This window comes from Heterodontus francisci, chromosome 13 (assembly GCF_036365525.1).
Source record: "Heterodontus francisci isolate sHetFra1 chromosome 13, sHetFra1.hap1, whole genome shotgun sequence".
Taxonomy (NCBI): domain Eukaryota; kingdom Metazoa; phylum Chordata; class Chondrichthyes; order Heterodontiformes; family Heterodontidae; genus Heterodontus; species Heterodontus francisci.
The window spans coordinates 87,425,252-87,444,279 of NC_090383.1; the positions used below are offsets into that span (position 1 = coordinate 87,425,252).

The window sequence follows — 19,028 nt, forward strand, 5'->3', positions numbered from 1 at the left end:
CACAGAAAATAACTGACCAGAAGCTCATGGAGCAAAGGCAAAGGGTGTGTTAATGGTGTGGTGAAAGATAAAGCGTTAGTGCAGAGAGGGTATTAAATGACAGAATAATGATCAGCCCTGGCCAAAAGCACAAACATGAAAGAAAGTGGGCAGGCACATGGTAAAAAAATGAATGATGGAACAAACTAAAACAAAATAAAAATAATAAAAAATAAAACTGAAAAAAAGGGGCACCAGTTATGCTCTGAAATTATTGAACTCAATGTTCAGTCCAGTAGGCTGTAGCGTGCCCAATCGGTAAATGAGATGCTGTTCCTCGAACTTGCATTGGTATTCACTGGAACACAGCAGCAAGCCCAGGACAGATATGTAGACATGAGAGCAGGGGAGTGAGTGTTGATATGGGAAGCGACAGGAAACTTGGGGTTATGCTTTTGGACTGAGCGAAGATGGCTCACAATGTATTTTTACTTTTAAAATATCATAATTGGCGACATAACCAAATAAGAAGGGAACAGCGCTACTTTTAAAAACATTTTCCAGAAGTTTAACTTAAACAGACACCGTAAATATATATTTTTGGGGAAAAAGGTCAACGGTTCTGCTGGTTAAAAGAACTGAGGTCGAAGGAAAGAAAAACTACAACTCCCAGCAGGTCGTTGGTCCAGGCATCCACATGCGCAGTACCCGGCCAGGACGAACGGTGGCTGCCAAGGAGAGGCGGAGAACGGGCGCGTTTTTAACTCGAGTTTCGAAGGGGGAGGGAAGGGTAAGCGTGTGACTGACTGACGAACATCAGGCAACAAATGAAGCTGAGGTGCTGCTGGTTCCACCGAGTGGGAATCTGAGCGCTGTGTCCGGGGAACAGGAGGAGGAAGGATTTAAATTAAAATAAATAAAGAAGCAAACGGACAGGCAGAGCGGGCATAGCACGACGCATATTAGACACGCGCAGGACTGCTGCCCTCCCCGAGTCGCGAGATGGACGGTTTCGCCGGCAGTTTGGGTGAGTTATTTAAAAAAAAATACAGTTTGTAAGGGAATGGCTGAGATATACAGCGTCAGGGGGAGAAAACAAAATCTTCCAGGGTCTGCGCTGAGGGAACGGCAGGCGCCCAGGCAGCTGGGACAGGATTCTCCAGCTAACTTTGTGTTTGGTGTATTTTTTTTAAAAAAACACATCTATCTGCTGGAGTCACTGCCCAGATTGGAGGAGGCGACAGTGAGTGCAGGGTTTACATGATGGGGGGGAAAGGATTTGTGGGGAAGCTAGTCTCGGTGTAAGAGGTGTTGATCAGGATTATGCCGCTTTATGGTCGGATTAGGGTTTGCGGGTTGTGGATTTTGCGGCAGCGCCGTAGCCAAGAACCATGTCCGAGCAGAACCGAGGGATTAAACACAGCCATTTGCGGGGACAGTGCCTCTGGGTCCTAGTGCTCAACGGGTGCACACTCACTTGGCAGCTCCATCTCAAATCAGAACATCTCCCCCATCCCGATCCCCATTTTCTTTCTCTGCCTGAAATACTTTGCTGCAGTTCCACAGCTGCTTTGATTCTCGCCAAAAAACAGCCTCTAGTCTTGCGTGAGCCTTAATAGTGAATGTCACTGGACTGTTTGACCTCTGGAAGTGACCACAATCTGGAACAGGAACCCTGGCTGATTTTCTCTTCCCTTAGTGGAGAGGTGTTGAGTCCCAAGCCACTGATAACCCCTCTCCCTGGCAAAGTACTTCGGCTGAAATGGACTGTTAGCAACCTTGGCGTCATTGTTGACGCGGAGATGAGCTGATCACATCCACGTCATCACCAAGATCGCCTATTTCCACCTCCGCAACGTTATATGACTCTGGCCCTGCCTCAGCTCATTTGCTGCTGAAACTCATACTTTTGTTACCTCTAGACTTGACTATTCCAATGCACTCCAGGTGGGCCCACCATGTTCTACCCTTTGTAAACTTGAGGTCATCCAAAACTCTGCTGTCCACATCCTAACTCATACTGTCACCCATCACCTGTGTGCACGTTGACCTAATACAAAAGTGAAATACTGTTTATGCTGGAAATCTGAATTAAAAACTGGAAATGCTGGAAATACTCAGCAGGTCAGGCAGTGTCTATGAAAAAAGAAGCAGAGTTAATGCTTTAGGTCGATGATCTTTCATCAGAACTGGGAAAATTTAGAGATGCAATAGGTTTTAAGCAAGTGAGGGAGGGTGGGAAAAAGAACAAAAGGGAAGGTCTGTGATAGGGTGGAAGACAGGAGAGATTAAATGACAGTAAGGTTTATGGTGCAAGGCCAAAAAGAGTGATAATTTGACAAGTAAAAAAAGTTGAGGCGGTGTGAATGATAGAATCATAACAGCTGCGTCCGAAAGCAAAAAGATAGAGAAGCAACAGAGAAAACACACAAAATCAGCAAAGGAAAAGGAAACAAAATGGGGGCAGAGATTATGATCAAAAATTATTGAACTCAGTGCTGCTACGTGCCCAATCGAAAGATGAGGTGCTGTTCCTCGAGCTTGAGTTGACCTCCATTGGAACACTGCAGGAGGCTGAGGACAGAAAGGTCAGAGTGAGAGCAAGATGGAATATTAAAACGACAGGCAATTGGAAGCTCGGTGCCATGGTTGCGGATTGAACGGAGGTGTTTGCAAAGTGGTCACCCAGTCTGCTTTTGGCCTCCCCAATGTAGAGGAGACCTTGTTGTGAGCAGCAAATATAGTATACTAAATTGAAGGAAGCACAGTGAGAAGGGATGAGGTAAAAGTGCAGGTATTGCATCTCCTGCACTTGCATAGAAAGGTGATGTGGGAAGGGAGAAGAGTGTTTGGGGTAACTGAGGAGTGGACAAGGGTGTCATGGAGGTAATGGTCTGTTCAAAATGCTGAATGGGGAAGGGAGAGGAAGATGTGTTTGACGGTGGTATCACACTGGAGGTGGTGGAAATGGTGGAGGATGATCTTTGAATATGGAGGCTTTTGGGGTACAAGGTGAGGACTAGGAGAATCCTATTGTGTTTCTGGAAGGGAGAGAAAGGGATGAGAGCAGAAATGCATGAAATGGAACAGACACGGCCAAGGGCCCTGTCCATCACAGTTGGGGGGGAATTCCTCGGTTGAGGAAAAAGGAAGACGTATTGGAAGCGCTGGTATGGACAGTTGCATCATTGGGACAGTTGCATCATTGGAACAGATGCGACCTAAATGATTTCATCAACTTTACCTCCAATTTCCACTCTTCCCTTGCCTTCACATGATCCATCTCAGACTCTTCACTTCCTTGACTTCTACGTCTCCATTTCTGGAGATAGGCTGTCGACCAATATTCATTATAAGCCAAGTGACTCCTATAGCTACTTTGACTACACTTTCTCACACTCAGCTCCTTGTAAGGATTCTATTTCATTCTCCCGGTTTCTCCGTCTCCATCACATCTGTTCTGATGATGCAATCTTTCTTATGTATGAGAGCAAGTGATTGTGTTCCTTGTTCATCACTGTCATTTTGTTCTTCCACTTTTTTCTTCCACCACTGCCCAGCAAGGTGGCAGTTCTTGTGTAACTGAAAGAAGAAAGGCACAAGGGTGGCGTTGTAGTAGGTGGGGGAGGTGTGCGGGGATAGTGGTGGTAACCACCTGAAGCTTCTGTATATCAAAGAGATTGTAGGATGTGGGGAAAGCAGGATGTGAGAAGGAGGACTTGGGTAAGAGCATATCATCATCTTCAATGTTTAGTCCTGCTGCTGGCCATGGCCTCAGTCATAGCTACTCCACTGATGGCGACCCCTGTCTTCTGAATTGGATAATGAGACGCAACTGTGCTTGATCCCTGCCATTTAGCTGCTGCTGCCTCTGGTTTTGTGCCAGCGTCCCCTGCAAGAGAGACCGAAGTGTGTCAGTGAGTTTGGTGCACTGTATTTGGGTGATATGGTTGTCATGGTTGAATAGCTGGCAGTGTGCACAAGCTGTGTGTGGCTTGCAGCAGTGTTCAGTATGTGAGGGTAAGTTGAAGCTATGAATGTTAGGTATGAAAGGTGATTGATAGAGATTGTTGGACTACTGAGGGTGGGGGTATGGTGCAGCTGGTGGGATATAGCATTTGAAGAGGCATTCACTGATCTTAATCACTCATATGAGGCCATTGAACCTCTTGCAGCACTGCATCCAGATCCTTGGGGCTTGACTGATGCTCCCACTGCCTTCACATTATCTGTCTAGGGGGCCTCCTGGACTCCTGCAGGTAGAGGATCTCTTTCTCCTCTGGTCCACCTCCTGCACCAAGACATCCATTGTTGCGTTGGAGAACTTTGGAGCCCATGCTGAACCCTGTTGCTCCATATTCACTCTTCTTGCAGGTCAGATGCTCTTCCCCAGCCACTTCCAGCACTTGCTCCAGTCAAAATACAGCTCCTCTTTAAGAGCTGCAGGCTGACTTGAACTCGTGCTAGTCTCCCACGATTATGCCTCCCTGTTTCGGCATGCAGCCACTCAAAAGTGCGATTTGTGCTGTTTGTATGCTGCAATTGTGTAAATGAGCATGCAACACGCAAACTTTGTGCTGCCTGCATTGGAAGGAACAGGCCCAGATTAATTGTGCATTGCAATCCCAGCGCCCATTTTTGTGCCTTATGGAGTTTTGGGGTTGGAGTGTGGGGAAGAGCAAAACTAGAGGCCATCAACTTAAGATAGTGACCACGAAACCAATAGGGAATTCAGAAGAAACTTCTTTATCCAGTGATTGGTGAGAATGTGGTACTCACTACCAAAGGGAGTAATTGTGACAAATGGTATAGTTGCTTTTAAGGAGAAGCTAGATAAGCATATGAGCGAGAAGTGAATTGAGGGTTATGCTGTTGGAGTTAGATGAAGAGTATCGAGTAAAGCATAAATGTCAGCATGCACTAGTTTGGCTGAATGGCTTGTTTCTGTGCTGTATATTCTATATAATTCTATGTAATATGTTTCAGAACTGATGCATGAACAGGCCATATTTAGTGATAAGTAACAAACCAGAATTAATGATATATCTGACGGTAATAGAGCTTTTGTAAAAAGGTAACCATAGCCTTATTGAATCTGATATTAGGTTTGAGAGGGAGAAGGGAGAGTCACATTTAAGTAAGGCGTATTTTGTAGGGATTAGAAATAAACTGACCACAGTAGACTGGACTGTTAAGGGTAAACCCAGAGGCATATAAGCAACCAATGAGGTAAGAGACAGCATTAAGCCAAAAGACTTACACAAAGCAAAAAAAAGTGGAAGCCCAGCACTTTGAGAGCTACAAAACAAGATACATAGAAATGTGTAAAGTGGGAATATGAAAAAAGGAAATGAAATAAAAGCTAACAGCAAAATTATTTAAAAGATGATGTATGGGGAAAGCGAGTAGTAAAGGGAAATATGGGACCATTAAAGATGGATGCTGGTGACACAGGAAATGCCAGCCTAGTTAAATGAGTGCTTTGTATCCATTTTCACACAAGACGAAGTGGACAAAATACCAGCGGGATAGGGCAACCTGGCACTGAGCCTGGCCCAGTGGCTCAGAAGGGAAGGGGGGAAGAATAGGAGAGCGATAGTGATAGGAGATTCAGTGGTTAGAGGAACAGACAGGAGATTCTGTGGTCACGAATGAGACTCCCGGATGGTATGTTGCCTCCCGGGTGCCAGGGTCAGGGATGTCTCTGATCGAGTCTACAGGATTCTTAAGGGGGAGGGGGAGCAGCCAGAGGTCGTGGTACATATCGGTACATAGCTAGGAAAAGGGATGAGGACCTGAAAAGCGAATATAGGGAGTTAGGTTGGAAGCTGAAAGGCAGGACGAGCAGAATAGTATTCTCAGGATTGTTACCGGAGCCACATGCTAGTGAGGCTAGAAACAGGGAGCGAGTGCAGCTGAACACGTGGCTACAGAACTGGTGCAGGAGGGAGGGATTCAGATATGTGGATCATTGGGATACCTTCTGGGGAAGGTGGGACCTGTACAAGAAGGACGGGTTGCATCTGAACTGGAGGGGCACCAATATCCTGGGCGGGAGGTTTGCTAGAGTTCTTCGGGAGGGTTTAAACTAGTTTGGCAGGGGGATGGGAACCGGAGCGACGGATCAGTGGATGGGATAGCTGTTGAACAGGCAGATACTGAGTGCAGAGAGTCTGTGAGGAAGGTTAGACAGTTGACAGGGCAAAGTTGCAGCCAGTATGATGGGTTGAAGTGTGTCTATTTTAACGCAAGAAGTGTCAGGAATAATGGTGATGAACTTAGAGCATGGATCAGTACTTGGAGCTACGATGTTGTGGCCATTACGGAGACGTGGATATCACAGGGGCAGGAATGGATGTTGGATGTTCTGGGGTTTAGATGTTTCAAAAGGAATAGGGAGGGAGGTAAAAGAGGTGGGGGAGTGGCATTGCTAATCAGGGATAGTATCACAGCTGCAGAAAGGGAGGTCGTCGAGGAGGGTTTGTCTACTGAGTCATTATGGGTGGAAGTCAGAAACAGGAAAGGAGCAGTCACTTTATTGGGAGTTTTCTATAGACCCCCCAATAGCAACAGAGACATGGAGGAACAGATTGGGAGGCAGATTTTGGAAAGGTGCAGAAGTAACAGGGTTGTTGTCATGGGTGACTTCAACTTCCCTAATATTGATTGGAACCTCCTTAGTGCAAATAGTTTGGATGGAGCAGTTTTTGTCAGGTGTGTCCAGGAAGTTTCCTGACTCAATATGTAGATAGGCCGACTAGAGGGGAGACTATGTTGGACTTGGTGCTTGGCAACGAACCAGGCCAGGTGGCGGATCTCTCGGTGGGAGAGCATTTCGGTGATAGTGATCACAACTCCCTGACCTTTACTATAGTCATGGAGAGGGACAGGAGCAGACGGGATGGGAAAATATTTAATTGGGGGAGGGGGAATTACAATGCTATTAGGCAGGAACTGGGGAGCATAAATTGGGAACAGATGTTCTCAGGGAACTGCACAACAGAAATGTGGAGGTTGTTTAGGGAGCACTTGCTGCGACTGCTGGATAGGTTTGTCCCAATGAGGCAAGGAAGGGATGGTCGGGTGAAGGAACCTTGGATGACGAGATGTGGAACAGCTAGTCAAGAGGAAGAAGGAAGCTTACTTAAGGTTGAGGAAGCAAGGATCAGACAGGACTCCAGAGGGTTACAAGGTAGCCAGGAAGGAACTGAAGAATGGACTTACGAGAGCTAGAAGGGGACATGAAAAAGTCTTGGTGGGTAGGATTAAGGAAAATCCCAAGGCGTTCTACACTTATGTGAGGAACAAGAGGATGGCCAGAGTGAGGGTAGGGCCGATCAGGGATAGTGGAGGGAACTTGGGCCTGGAGTCGGAGGAGGTAGGGGAGGTCCTAAATGAATACTTTGCTTCAGTATTCACTAGTGAGAGGGACCTGGTCGTTTGCGAGGACAGCGTGGAACAGGCTGATATGCTCGAACAGGTTGAAGTTAAGAGGGAGGATGTGCTGGAAATTTTGAATGATATGAGGACAGATAAGTCCTCGGGGCCAGACGGGATATACCCAAGGGTATTACGGGAAGCGAGGGAAGAGATTGCTGCGCCTTTGCCGATAATCTTTGCGTCTTCACTGTCCACTGGAGTAGTGCCGGATGATTGGAGGGTGGCAAATGTTGTTCCCTTGTTCAAGAAAGGGAATAGGGATAACCCTGGGAATGATAGACCAAGTCAGTCTTACGTCAGTAGTGGGCAAATTATTGGAGAGGATTCTGAGAGACAGGATTTATGATTATTTGGAAAAGCATGGTTTGATTAGAGACAGTCAGCATGGCTTTGTGAGGGGCAGGTCATGCCTCACAAGCCTTATTGAATTCTTTGAAGATGTGACAAAACACATTGATGAAGGAAGAGCAGTGGACGTGGTGTATATGGATTTTTAGCAAGGCGTTTGATGGGGTTCCCCATGGTAGGCTCATTCAGAAAGTAAGGAGGCATGGGATTCAGGGAAAGTTGGCTGTCTGGATACAAAATTGGCTGGCCCATAGAAGACAGAGGGTGGTAGTAGATGGAAAGTATTCAGCATGGAGCTTGGTGACTAGTGGTGTTCCACAAGGATCTGTTCTGGGACCTCTGCTCTTTGTGATTTTTATAAATGACTTGGATGAGGAAGTGGAAGGCTGGGTTAGCAAGTTTGCCGATGACACGAAGGTTGCTGGTGTTGTGGATAGTGTGGAAGGCTGTTGTAGGTTGCAACGGGACATTGACAGGATGCAGAGCTGGGCTGAGAAGTGGCAGATGGAGTTCAACCTGGAAAAGTGTGAAGTGATTCATTTTGGAAGGTCGAATTTGAATGCAGAATACAGGCTTAAAGACAGGATTCTTGGTAGTGTGGAGGAACAGAGGGATCTTGGGGTCCATGTCCATAGATCGCTCAAAGTTGCCACCCAAGTTGATAGGGTTGTTAAGAAGGCGTATGGTGTGTTGGCTTTCATTAACAGGGGGATTGAGTTTAAGAGCCGTGAGGTTATGCTGCAGCTCTATAAGGCCCTGGTTCGACCACACTTGGAATATTGTGTTCAGTTCTGGTCGCCTCATTATAGGAAGGATGTGGAAGCTTTAGAGAGGGTGCAGAGGAGATTTACCAGGATGCTGCCTGGACTGGAGGGCATGTCCTACGAAGAAAGATTGAGGGAGCTCGGGCTTTTCTCATTGGAGCGAAGAAGGATGAGAGGTGACTTGATAGAGGTGTACAAGATGATAGGCATAGATAGAGTGGATAGCCGGAGACTTTTTCCCAGGGTGGAAAAGGCTATCACCAGGGGGCATAATTTTAAGGTGATTGGAGGAAGGTTTCGGGGAGATGTCAGAGGTAGGTTCTTTACACAGAGAGTGGTGGGTGCGTGGAATGCGCTGCCAGCGGTGGTAATAGAAGCAGATACGTTCGGGGCATTTAAGCGACTCTTGGATAGGTACGTGGATGATAGTAGAATGAAGGGTAGGTAGTTAGTTTGATCTTAGAGTAGGTTAAAGGTTCGGCACAACATCGTGGGCCGAAGGGCCTGTACTGTGCTGTACTGTTCTATGTTCTATGTTCTAAAAATGTCAAGTAGATGAACTTAGTAGATTTAGTATAAGTTATAGAAATGGTAATGAGGAAAACAACGTGTCTTAAGATAGACAAAAGTCCAGGACCTGATGGATTTCACAACAAGATATTCATAGAATCATAGAAATTTATGGCACAGAAGGAGGCCATTCGACCCATCCTATCTATTCTCGCTGAAAAAGGGCTATCCAGCCTAATCCCACTTTCCAGCTCTTGGCCCGTAGCCTTGTAGGTTTTAGCATTTCAAGTGTATATCTAAATATTTTTTAAATGTGATGAGGGTATAAAAGAAATAGCTTAGGAAATTGCAAATGCTTTAGTCATAATTTTCCAAAGTACTCTATATTCAGGAATTACATTTTTTGGATTGGAAAATTTCGAATGCAATTCCATTATTAAAGAAGGGAGGGAGAATGCTGACAACTGCAAACCTGGCATTTTAACATGAATACAGAGTTATTGAGTAGCTGGTAAGTATCAGTTGATCAGAGACTCAGCTTGGACTTGTGAAAGGCAGGTCATGTCTGACTGATCTAGGTGGATTTTGTGAGAAGGTTGCTAACATGGAGAGACAGGAGAGTGTCTATATGGACTTGCAGAAGGAATTTGATAAGGTTCCACACAAGAGGTTATTAACAAAAATGAGAACATACAGAATTGGGGTAACCTTGTGACAAAGGTCTGTAATTGGTTGGAAAGTAGGGATAAAGAGTTTGTTCTCTGCTTGGTTAAATGTGACACCATGTTCTCTAGGGATCTATTGGCAAAATATGGAAAAATGGAGTTCAATCTAGGAAACTGCGAAGTTATTCACTTCGGATCTGCGAAAGACAAATTGGAGTATTTCCGTAAAGGTGGGAGGCTAGGAGTTGTGGAAGACCAAAAAGATTTAGGTGGTCATGTGCATAAATCGCTAAACACAAGTGCACAGTTGCAAAATGGATAATGGAATGTTTGCCTCTATCACAGAGTAGTTGGAATTCAAAGATATGTTAACATTGGAAGGGGTACAGTGCAGATTCACCAGAATGAAGGTTTAAAGGGTTAAAATATGAGGACAGGTTGCATGAACTTGGCATGTATTCTCTGTGTTTAGGAGGTTGAGGAGTGATTTTCATGGAGATGCTAAAATGATGAAGTGATTTGATAGGGTAGAAACAGAGTAACTATTTCCTCTGGCATGGGGACTCCAGAACAAGGGGCGGAGAGGGGAGGATAGACAAGGTCACAAACATAACATTGATTTAATGTAATTTCTTTCTGAATTTATATCTTACTCCTCTTGCCTTTCCCTTTGTTGTCTTCCTCCCTCCAACTATTTAAACTTAATTTCTAATAAAATATCGCAACAGCAGCAGTGTTAAAAGTTCATTTTTTGTCATTTTAACTGTCTTTGATATATGTTAGCACTGGTACTGTCTTTTTGATATGGTGACAATGAGCATTGTACTAATAAACTAGATTTTTGTTGAAATAATATACACAGTAATGATGAATTATTTGTAACCTTTGCAATTCAGCTGTTGTTGAAGTGTGCACTTTCCCAAACCTGGGCCACTTGCTCCCTCCTCTTTCCCGTAATGAAATAATATTGAAACAATGATAGTAACTAATCATTCATAAATTCTTGTGATTTTTACTGCCAGTACTGTCATTTTGATGTATTGTGAATGGCGGTGCAATGATATTAACTGCTGTTCTGTTTTTTTTTCCTGCCCTGCCCCGCTAAGTTCAACTAAATTTCTAGTCAATACAATGTTATGATAATAACAGTAACAATTGTTTATAATCCTTGTTATTTAAATAACGCCATGCCTTAATCATACTGTTGGAACAGCTATCATTTTATTCTCCTGAATAACACTTTCCTAAACTAGAGTCTTGCATTTGCCCTTACCCAGCACACCATAATTTATATTTTTGCTGAAACTAACGTTGCAACTGTTAGAGAAATTTGTAAGCTTTCTTAAATTTGTTTTTAATTTTGATATTGGTAGTTTTTTTGAAACAATGTAAATGACATTATGCGGTTATACTGTCTGTTTGCATTGCTCCTGAATTAGTAAAAATAGGGTTCCACGCGTTAAATATAACGGTGCACTGCTTGATAAAATGTCGAATGGGATAGTCGGTTTTTTCAGTCGGTCACTTGACCTTTTTTAAATAAAGAAAAATGTCTTTCCATTGCTTGCAGTTACACCGCAGCCGAGATTTGCATCCTCGGAAAAGTGAAAGGATGGAAATTTGGCACTGCTATAGTACACATTTTGCATCAGTATGACGCGAGAGATTGTAAGACCTACAGTATAATTGCAGCATGAAGCAGGGTTTAGGCAGGATATTACAAGATAATTCCATAATAAAACCTTATTGAAAATTGAATTTCTTTTAACATTTTGTAATACATTGAATTTAAGGATGAGTTCACATAGTATTTCTGCAAATAACTCTTTTATTATGCAATCATGTAATTTCAGTACTACTTTTAATTGTCAGGATTGTTTTAATGAGTGTGATATGCATTATCGATGGTGGTAAGGAGCAATGAAGCTACTAATTTAATGTCAGAGTTCAGATGACCTCTGTAATGCACTTGAGCTTTGGTTTTCTGATTTATGATGTCACTTGAAACCAGAGAGTAAATTACAGAGCCAATAAATGGTGTCTGGGCATATGTCACAAGGCAGGAACACATTCAGAGGGCTTGGGAGACATGAGTTGCAAAAACAAAGATTTTGCAGTTAGTTTGATACAGCTTTGAATTCACTCATTTAAAAAAAATGTATGCAGCGCAGCATTTATTTGGAGCTAATTTGTTTAAACCTTGTGTTTGAGGTTGCATGCTCTAAGTGGCAGCTGTAATTACATTTTATTTTAGTCTGAATCCACATCAATTTTGGTTACTTCATCACACTTGCTGGTCTAACCAAAAGCTACAGTACTTTACTTTTGATAACTTGGACCCTATTGGCATTCTTGACTTCAGTGTTTTTAACTTCAAGTGAATCTCCAGCATGGCCTCCAGTGCTAAAGCTACCACCAAAACAATAGAATTCCTCTTCTGCCGCATACCTTTTATTCTCCCCCAACAACTTCTAATATTATAAAGAGTCTATGATTCTATGACTATAAGGATTACGTCCATCCACAAATACTGCTCTCATATCTGGGGAGTTTTTTTTATCAAATATAGTTTCCTGTCCTGGGTAGGCTACAGATAATGGCTTGTCACCTGATGGACAGTCTCGCTGTTGCTATCCCACATGTCTTTCCCTATTTTATTAGTGCTATGATGGTCCGTTTCCATTTAAACATTACTGTTTCCTTCAATTGGATGAATATTGCTTGAGTGCATTAAGGTTTTACAGAGCAATGCTGCATGGCTTTTATAGTGAAAGACACCTCTATATAAATTACAGATTCTGCTGCTGATGTAGAGATTGACTAGATGTGAGCATGGCTTGGGGATGTGACTACAACTTTATAAACCTGAAACAGTGCCTTGTGATTTTTGTCTAGCAAGGTCCTGAATATGTGGGGGTCATAATTTCTGCCCTAATATGTAGAATAATGCAGAGGCTTTTTTTTAAGATGGCCAGATAATGCCTTTTGGCTGAAATTGCATAGCTTGAGTAGGGGAGCAATTTGAGTTTATGTTGTGCATGGCATAGAATTGGAGTCTGGGAAATTTTAGTTTGTGTTGGTGGTCAGTATGGTTGACTGTGGCAGACAGCAGGCCATTGCAGTCAATTTTACAATTTGCACTGCAACAACATCAAATGTATTGCATATTTTTAATTTTATTTTATTTAGAGATACAGCACTGAAACAGGCCCTTCGGCCCACCGAGTCTGTGCCGACCAACAACCACCCATTTATACTAACTCTGCAGTAATCCCATATTCCCTACCACCTACCTACACTAGGGGCAATTTACAATGGCCAATTTACCTATCAACCTGCAAGTCTTTGGCTGTGGGAGGAAACCGGAGCACCCGGCAAAAGCCCACACGGTCACAGGGAGAACTTGCAAACTCCACACAGGCAGTGCCCAGAATTGAACCCGGGTCCCTGGAGCTGTGAGGCTGCGGTGTTAACCACTGCGCCACTGTACAGAGAATAATATATCTGGTATATGTTGTAATTCATAAAACATAACGTATAGAGATTCAGTTGATTTCATCAACTGGAAGAACACAAGCCCTGATGTGGAATGATCTTCACACAAAAGGATAAATGCTTTCTGATACCATTACAGCAAGCTTAATAAAGAAATTGGGAGCCAGAAATAACTGCATCAGCAGCTCCCAAAAATATAGAAGCTATCAGCCTTCCTATCTTTGATTTTTTTGGAAAAGAATTTCTGCAGAAGCATTGTAAAATTGAAGAACTGTTTAATTACAGGACTTGAGTTCTTTGAGATACAATGATCGCAAGAACAATAATTATTTTAGATGTCATATGGTTGATGTAATGGCTTGTAGTGTGATATAATAAATGAGGATGCCGGGGGGGGGTGGGGGTAGACAGAGAGCGAGCGAGACCTGGTAACTCTCAAATGATTTATGGCTTGACTCAGCTGTGTTTATACTTAAGCTGTCAGCCATCATGTATTCTATTAATACTTCCACATTCCCATCGGAATACTTTATAATGCATATTCAGGGTCACTTTAAATCTTGCACATTTTTTTTTATGCTTTCATGGGATGTGAGCGTCGCTGGCAAGGCCAACATCTATTGCCCATCTCTAATTGCCCTTAAGGTGGTGAGCCACCTTCTTGAACCACTGTAGTCCATCTGGTATAGGAACACCCACAGTGCTGTTAGGAAGGGAGTTCCAGGTTTTTGACCCAGCAACAGTGGAAGAACGGCAATATAGGTCCAAGTCAGGATGATGTGTGACTTGGAGGGGAACTTGCAGGTGGTGGTGTTCCCATGTGTCTGCTGTCCTTATCCTTCTAGGTGGTAGAGGTTGCTGGTTTGGAAGATGTTGTCGATGGAGGCAAGTTGCTGCAGTGCATCTTGTAGATGGTGCACATTGCTGCCATTGTGCGTTAATGGCAGAGGGAGTGAATGTTTAAGGTGGTGGATGGGGTGCTGATCATGCGGGCTGCTTTGTCCTGGATGGTGTTGAGCTTCTTGAGTGTTTTTGGAGCTGCACTCACCTAGGCAAGTGGAGAGTATTCCATCACATCCTGACTTGTGGTGGATAGGCTTTGGGGAGTCAGGCGATGAGTTACTTGACACAGAATTCCCAACCTCTGACCCGCTCTTGTAGCCACAATGTTTATGTGGCTGATCCAGTTGTTTCTGGTCAATGGTAATACCCAGGATGTGTAAATATGAAAACTCTTTTATAGATGGTGTGGTGATCCAAGAAGCAGACTGTAGAAACGCATCACAGCTGATGCTCTGTCCATCACACGCGCATTGACCAAAAAATACTTGGTTGAAAATTTCTATTGGTGATGTGTGCTGATTCACTCTACTCCAGTCACAACTTTGGACAGCCCACTTGATGATATGAGCTTTTAAACTGGTTAATTATTGGGTCTTTATAACACTACTGGTAGCCCAAGAAAACTATTGAATGACTTTGGGCTGCTGCTTTCTCATTGTAATATTGTTTAAAATAATATTTTGAATTTTATTACCACTTGTATCTATAAATACAGGTAGATTAAACTGAGTGAAATTGTAAGAATTGGTTGAATTGTCTAAAGAATGTTAACTCATTAACGTGCTCCAGGGACCAGTCATTAGCTTTGTAGATGATGGCAGAGAACTTTAATGTAGGCAAGCATAAACTACTGCACGTATGAAGAAAAGATGGTAACGTGTGTACTCCATAAACTGTTAGGGCTGAAATTGATAGAGATGTAGACTATTATGCTTAGTTATGTCCAGTGACTGCAACAATGAATAAAGCAAGTAGACTGCTGAGCTATATAGCCCAAATAGTAGAGTATAAGCTGTAAGAAGTTGTGGTTAAACTGTATATTGTGAGACCACAGCTGAGGTTACTGACAGAAGGGAGACATTTAAACTTTGGAAGCAGTGTGGAGAAGAGCCACAAGAATGGTCATTGGAATCAGAGAACTGAGTTATGAGGAAAAATTCGAGAAAATTGGGATTTTTCAGTCTTAGAAGGAGTTGTCAGAGAGTTGATCTCACAGCAGTAAGATAATAAATGGTAAGGAAAAGACATCTGGACCATTATTTGAAACTTAACTATGACAGTAGGAAAAGGAAAAAAATGATTGAATTAGTGAAAAGTAAATAATTTTAGGAATTATGTCAGTTTTTCACATCATGAGTAATCAACACGTGAAATGGACTTTCAGTAGTGCAGTGGAGATCCTAACCCTAATAAATGGTTTCATGTGCTTTCTAGAAGGGTGAGTTAAGACTGTCTTACCTCAACTGTAACTTTCTTGTGAACTTGAAAGCTATGGAATGCTTTTATTATTTGTGTTGTAATAAAAAGAATGTCATAACTAGCAATATGGTTCAATATATATTTCATTGCAATTGGTTATCTAAAAATATTGTGAAATGATACTGTCCATTCTGTGTTTCTTTGTCACGCCATTGAGGATTGTATGGTTGACACTCCTCAAGTTTTGCAGTTTGAATCCAACCCAGACTGGAAGTTTCTTTCTCTGCTGGTTGTAAAGGTTCTTTTAAAATGAAATTTGTTATCTAAATCCAATCTCTAATAAATCAGCATATATGACAAAAAAAAATCTCTCTATAATGTAGCTGCCTGTAATCTCACTCAAGTATTACGGATAGGTGGTGTGGTGAAATAGAACATTTCATAATGGCCAAGGAGGAGGTGCTGTTCTGAGGTTGGGATTAAAGGGAAAGAAGAGTCTCTCTAGGAGGATTACTTTTGGATCCTAAGTACTGTTCCCTTTTTTATAGAAGACAGTAACTGTCTTAGCAGAATTTATTTCGACTTTTTAAGATATAGGTTTTATCACTGCAGTTGAGACTCCTTCACCTCAATCCCCTGCAGCCGCCACCACCCAACCAGCAGGCTTTTTTCTTTCTGCAAGGCTGGTCTGGTGACATGATTTCTGGTGCTTCACACTAATGTAGGCAGCAAAACTTGTGACTTCAAATTGATCTGTGGCTAGCTCCAGAGCAGTCTGACCCCAGGATAATGACGTCAGTTTTGGAATACAGATTTCTTAGCCTGCAGCATGGGTGCTTCAGTGCAACTCTCTGGCTATTGCTTTATGCAATGGAGCTGCTTTGGATTAAAGAGAGATTTTCCTCCAGCTGACTCCACCAGAGCAGGATAACCAGGAGTGAGATCCTACTTGAGACCCTCTATGGTAGTGCTAAAATTGATTTTTTTTTAAAGAAGTTATTCCTGGTTGGATTATTTTCTTTTATAAAAAGGAGACATTACATAGAACCAAAAGTTTCCTCAATTTCTCTTTCTCCTTGAGGGATATTAAAATACAGTAGCTGTGGAGCTTTACTCTACATCTGGCCATAACCTTGGAACAGCACTTAATGGTAACATTAAATGCAAAAAGTGGAACATTTTTCCATCTGCCAGCATTTTGATTCTTAATGTGCATGAAAATTTGCATCAGAAGTCTTATCTGTCAATGCAACAACAAAATAACTAAATTATAATCACTCATAAGGTGGTTATGGTATATTTTGAGTAATACGAGATTGCTATCAGTAAATTTGCAGGGCAGTCGTTCTTTAGGTGGCAGATAAACAGTATGAAGTCTGAGCCCTGAGGTTTGATTGCAGTCTAATGCAGCAGCTTTTACAATATGAGTCACACCGTCATCATGCAAAAGTTTATAACCTGGAAACTTACAAATAATGGACAGGCAAAGACCCTCTGGTTCATTCAACCTGCCACAGACAATTGTGGTACCTTGTGCATTGTAACATATTCACTTCCTACCCCACCCAAAATCACTTGATCTCCTGGGAGAGATGGAAAAAAAAATTAAAGACCCAGGCCAGTTTTGGGGAGAAAGTGCTGGTGAATTCCTCTTCTATTTTCCTCTGCCTTCTCCCCAATGGCAATTACTCTGGTAGTGATAATTCTGTGCAATAACAGTCTTTTGTGAGAGGTGATCTTCCCCCAGCTCCCGGCCAAAAACAGGTCCAGCTCTTGCCTGAAGGAATTCAGCGAATTGCTGACCACCTCTGGAACAGGCTTGTGCGGTCTCTGGGAGAAGAACCAATTCCTGACATCTAACCTCGATCTGGCCAGGTCCAACTAAAGATTGTGACCCCTGATCTTTCCTAACCTATTTAATTGGAAAAAAAAACTGTCAAATCAGAAACTATACTCGTCATCGTTTTAGAAAACCTGATCAGATCACCCCTAAGTCTACGCTTTATTGTGTAGATCCCAGCAGTTTTAGCCTATCTTGATGGGAATTTATCCTGAAGTGCAATCCCCATCTTGCCCACTTACATATGAGTAGTGGTTGCAACTTAAAAGTAAGGTTTTCTGGTATAGACATGCATCTTGAAACTTTTAACATTTGGAAACAATATTGAAAATGCATTAAAATGAATTTTCAGTATTCTGATGTAAGCTAAATTAAATTTTTTTTCAGTAATTTATTCAATTGAACTCTATTTTGAAGTAGTTACCTTGTTTCTGAGAGGAAGGCCAAATCTTGGAATATATTGTTCCATCAAGTATTTGATAAACATCCACATTAGAAACAAGAGTAGGCTATTCGATAACAGCAACTGCTTGCATCTTTAACATAATAAAACGTCCAAGGTGCTTTACAAGAGGGAATTCCAAAGGTGAAAGTCTAGGCAACTGAAGGCACAGCCATCAATGGTGGAGTGATTAAAATCTGGATTGCTCAAGAGGTGAGAATTGGTGGAACGGAGAGCTAATAGGGTTTCAGACCTGAAGGTGATTATTGCATTAGAGAGTGGCAAGGTCATGGAGGGATTTGAAAACAAGGTTGAGAATTTAAAAATCAAGGTGTTGCTTGACTGGGAGCTAATGTAAATCAGCGGGCAAGAGGAGATGGGTGAGCGGGACTTGTGTGAGTTAGGACACGGGCAGTATAATTTTGAATGACTTCAAATTTGCAGAGGGAAGAACATGGTAGACCAGCCAGGGATGCATTGGAATAATCCAGTCTAGAGCTAACAGAGACATGGACGAGGGTGTCAGCAGCAGATAAGCTGAGACAAACTCGAAGTTGGGCAGTGTTATGGAGGTGGATAGTGTGGCCTTGGTGATGTCGCTGATGTGGGATGGGAAGCTCCTCTCTGGGTCGAATATGACACCAAGGCTATGAATAGCCTTAGGCTGTGGTGAGGGATGGTGTCAGTGGTGAGGGAATGGAGTTTGCGACAGGTCCCACAGTCCCATTGCCTTCCCAGTATTTAAATGGAGGAAATTTCTGCTTTTCCAATATTAGATGTTAGCCAAGCAGTCAGACAATTTGAAGACAGAGGAGGGGTCAAGAGAAGCTGGGGTATCATCAGCGTACATATGGGGCTGAATTTTTAGCCCCCAGTGGGGGTGGGCATGGAGGTGGGTAGGTGCGGAATTTTGCGCCGCCAGCCGGCCTGCCAGTTCACCGGCTCCATCTCGCTCCTGGGCCATTTTCCCAGAGGTGGGATGGGGATACGGCAGGGCTACCCATCCAGGCGGCTGGTGAAGGCTGACTGGGATTTTCCAGTTGGCCCCAGATCCCCGGCAGGGGTGGGGGACAGTGCAACTGCCTGGAGGCGGCCTCCTGGCGGCAGACTGGGGTGGGGAGGAGGGTGGGGCAGTGCCCCATGCTGGCTTTAACGTCCTCTTTGCCTGCCTGGGTTCCCCCTCCACAGTGGTAGCATGGTTGCAAAGGCCTTTTTTTATTTTAGATTTGAATTTTAGATTTAGATTTAAAATCATTGGAGAGAGGACACGTCCAGTTTGAGGT

General features: G+C 43.1%; 1 protein-coding gene across 2 annotated transcripts in view; it reads left to right on the forward strand.

Annotated features, from left to right (window-relative positions):
* The first annotated feature begins 727 nt into the window (after positions 1–727).
* LOC137376482 (echinoderm microtubule-associated protein-like 4) overlaps positions 728–19,028 on the forward strand; it is a 465,004-nt gene continuing 446,703 nt past the window's right edge. For both annotated transcript variants that reach the window (XM_068045141.1, XM_068045140.1), the window contains exon 1: positions 728–1,006. Coding sequence is in view for 1 of the 2 variants with exons in the window: in XM_068045140.1 (XP_067901241.1) it covers positions 982–1,006 (25 nt within the window). In the remaining variant the exon portion in view is untranslated. The remainder of the gene's footprint in view (positions 1,007–19,028) is intronic.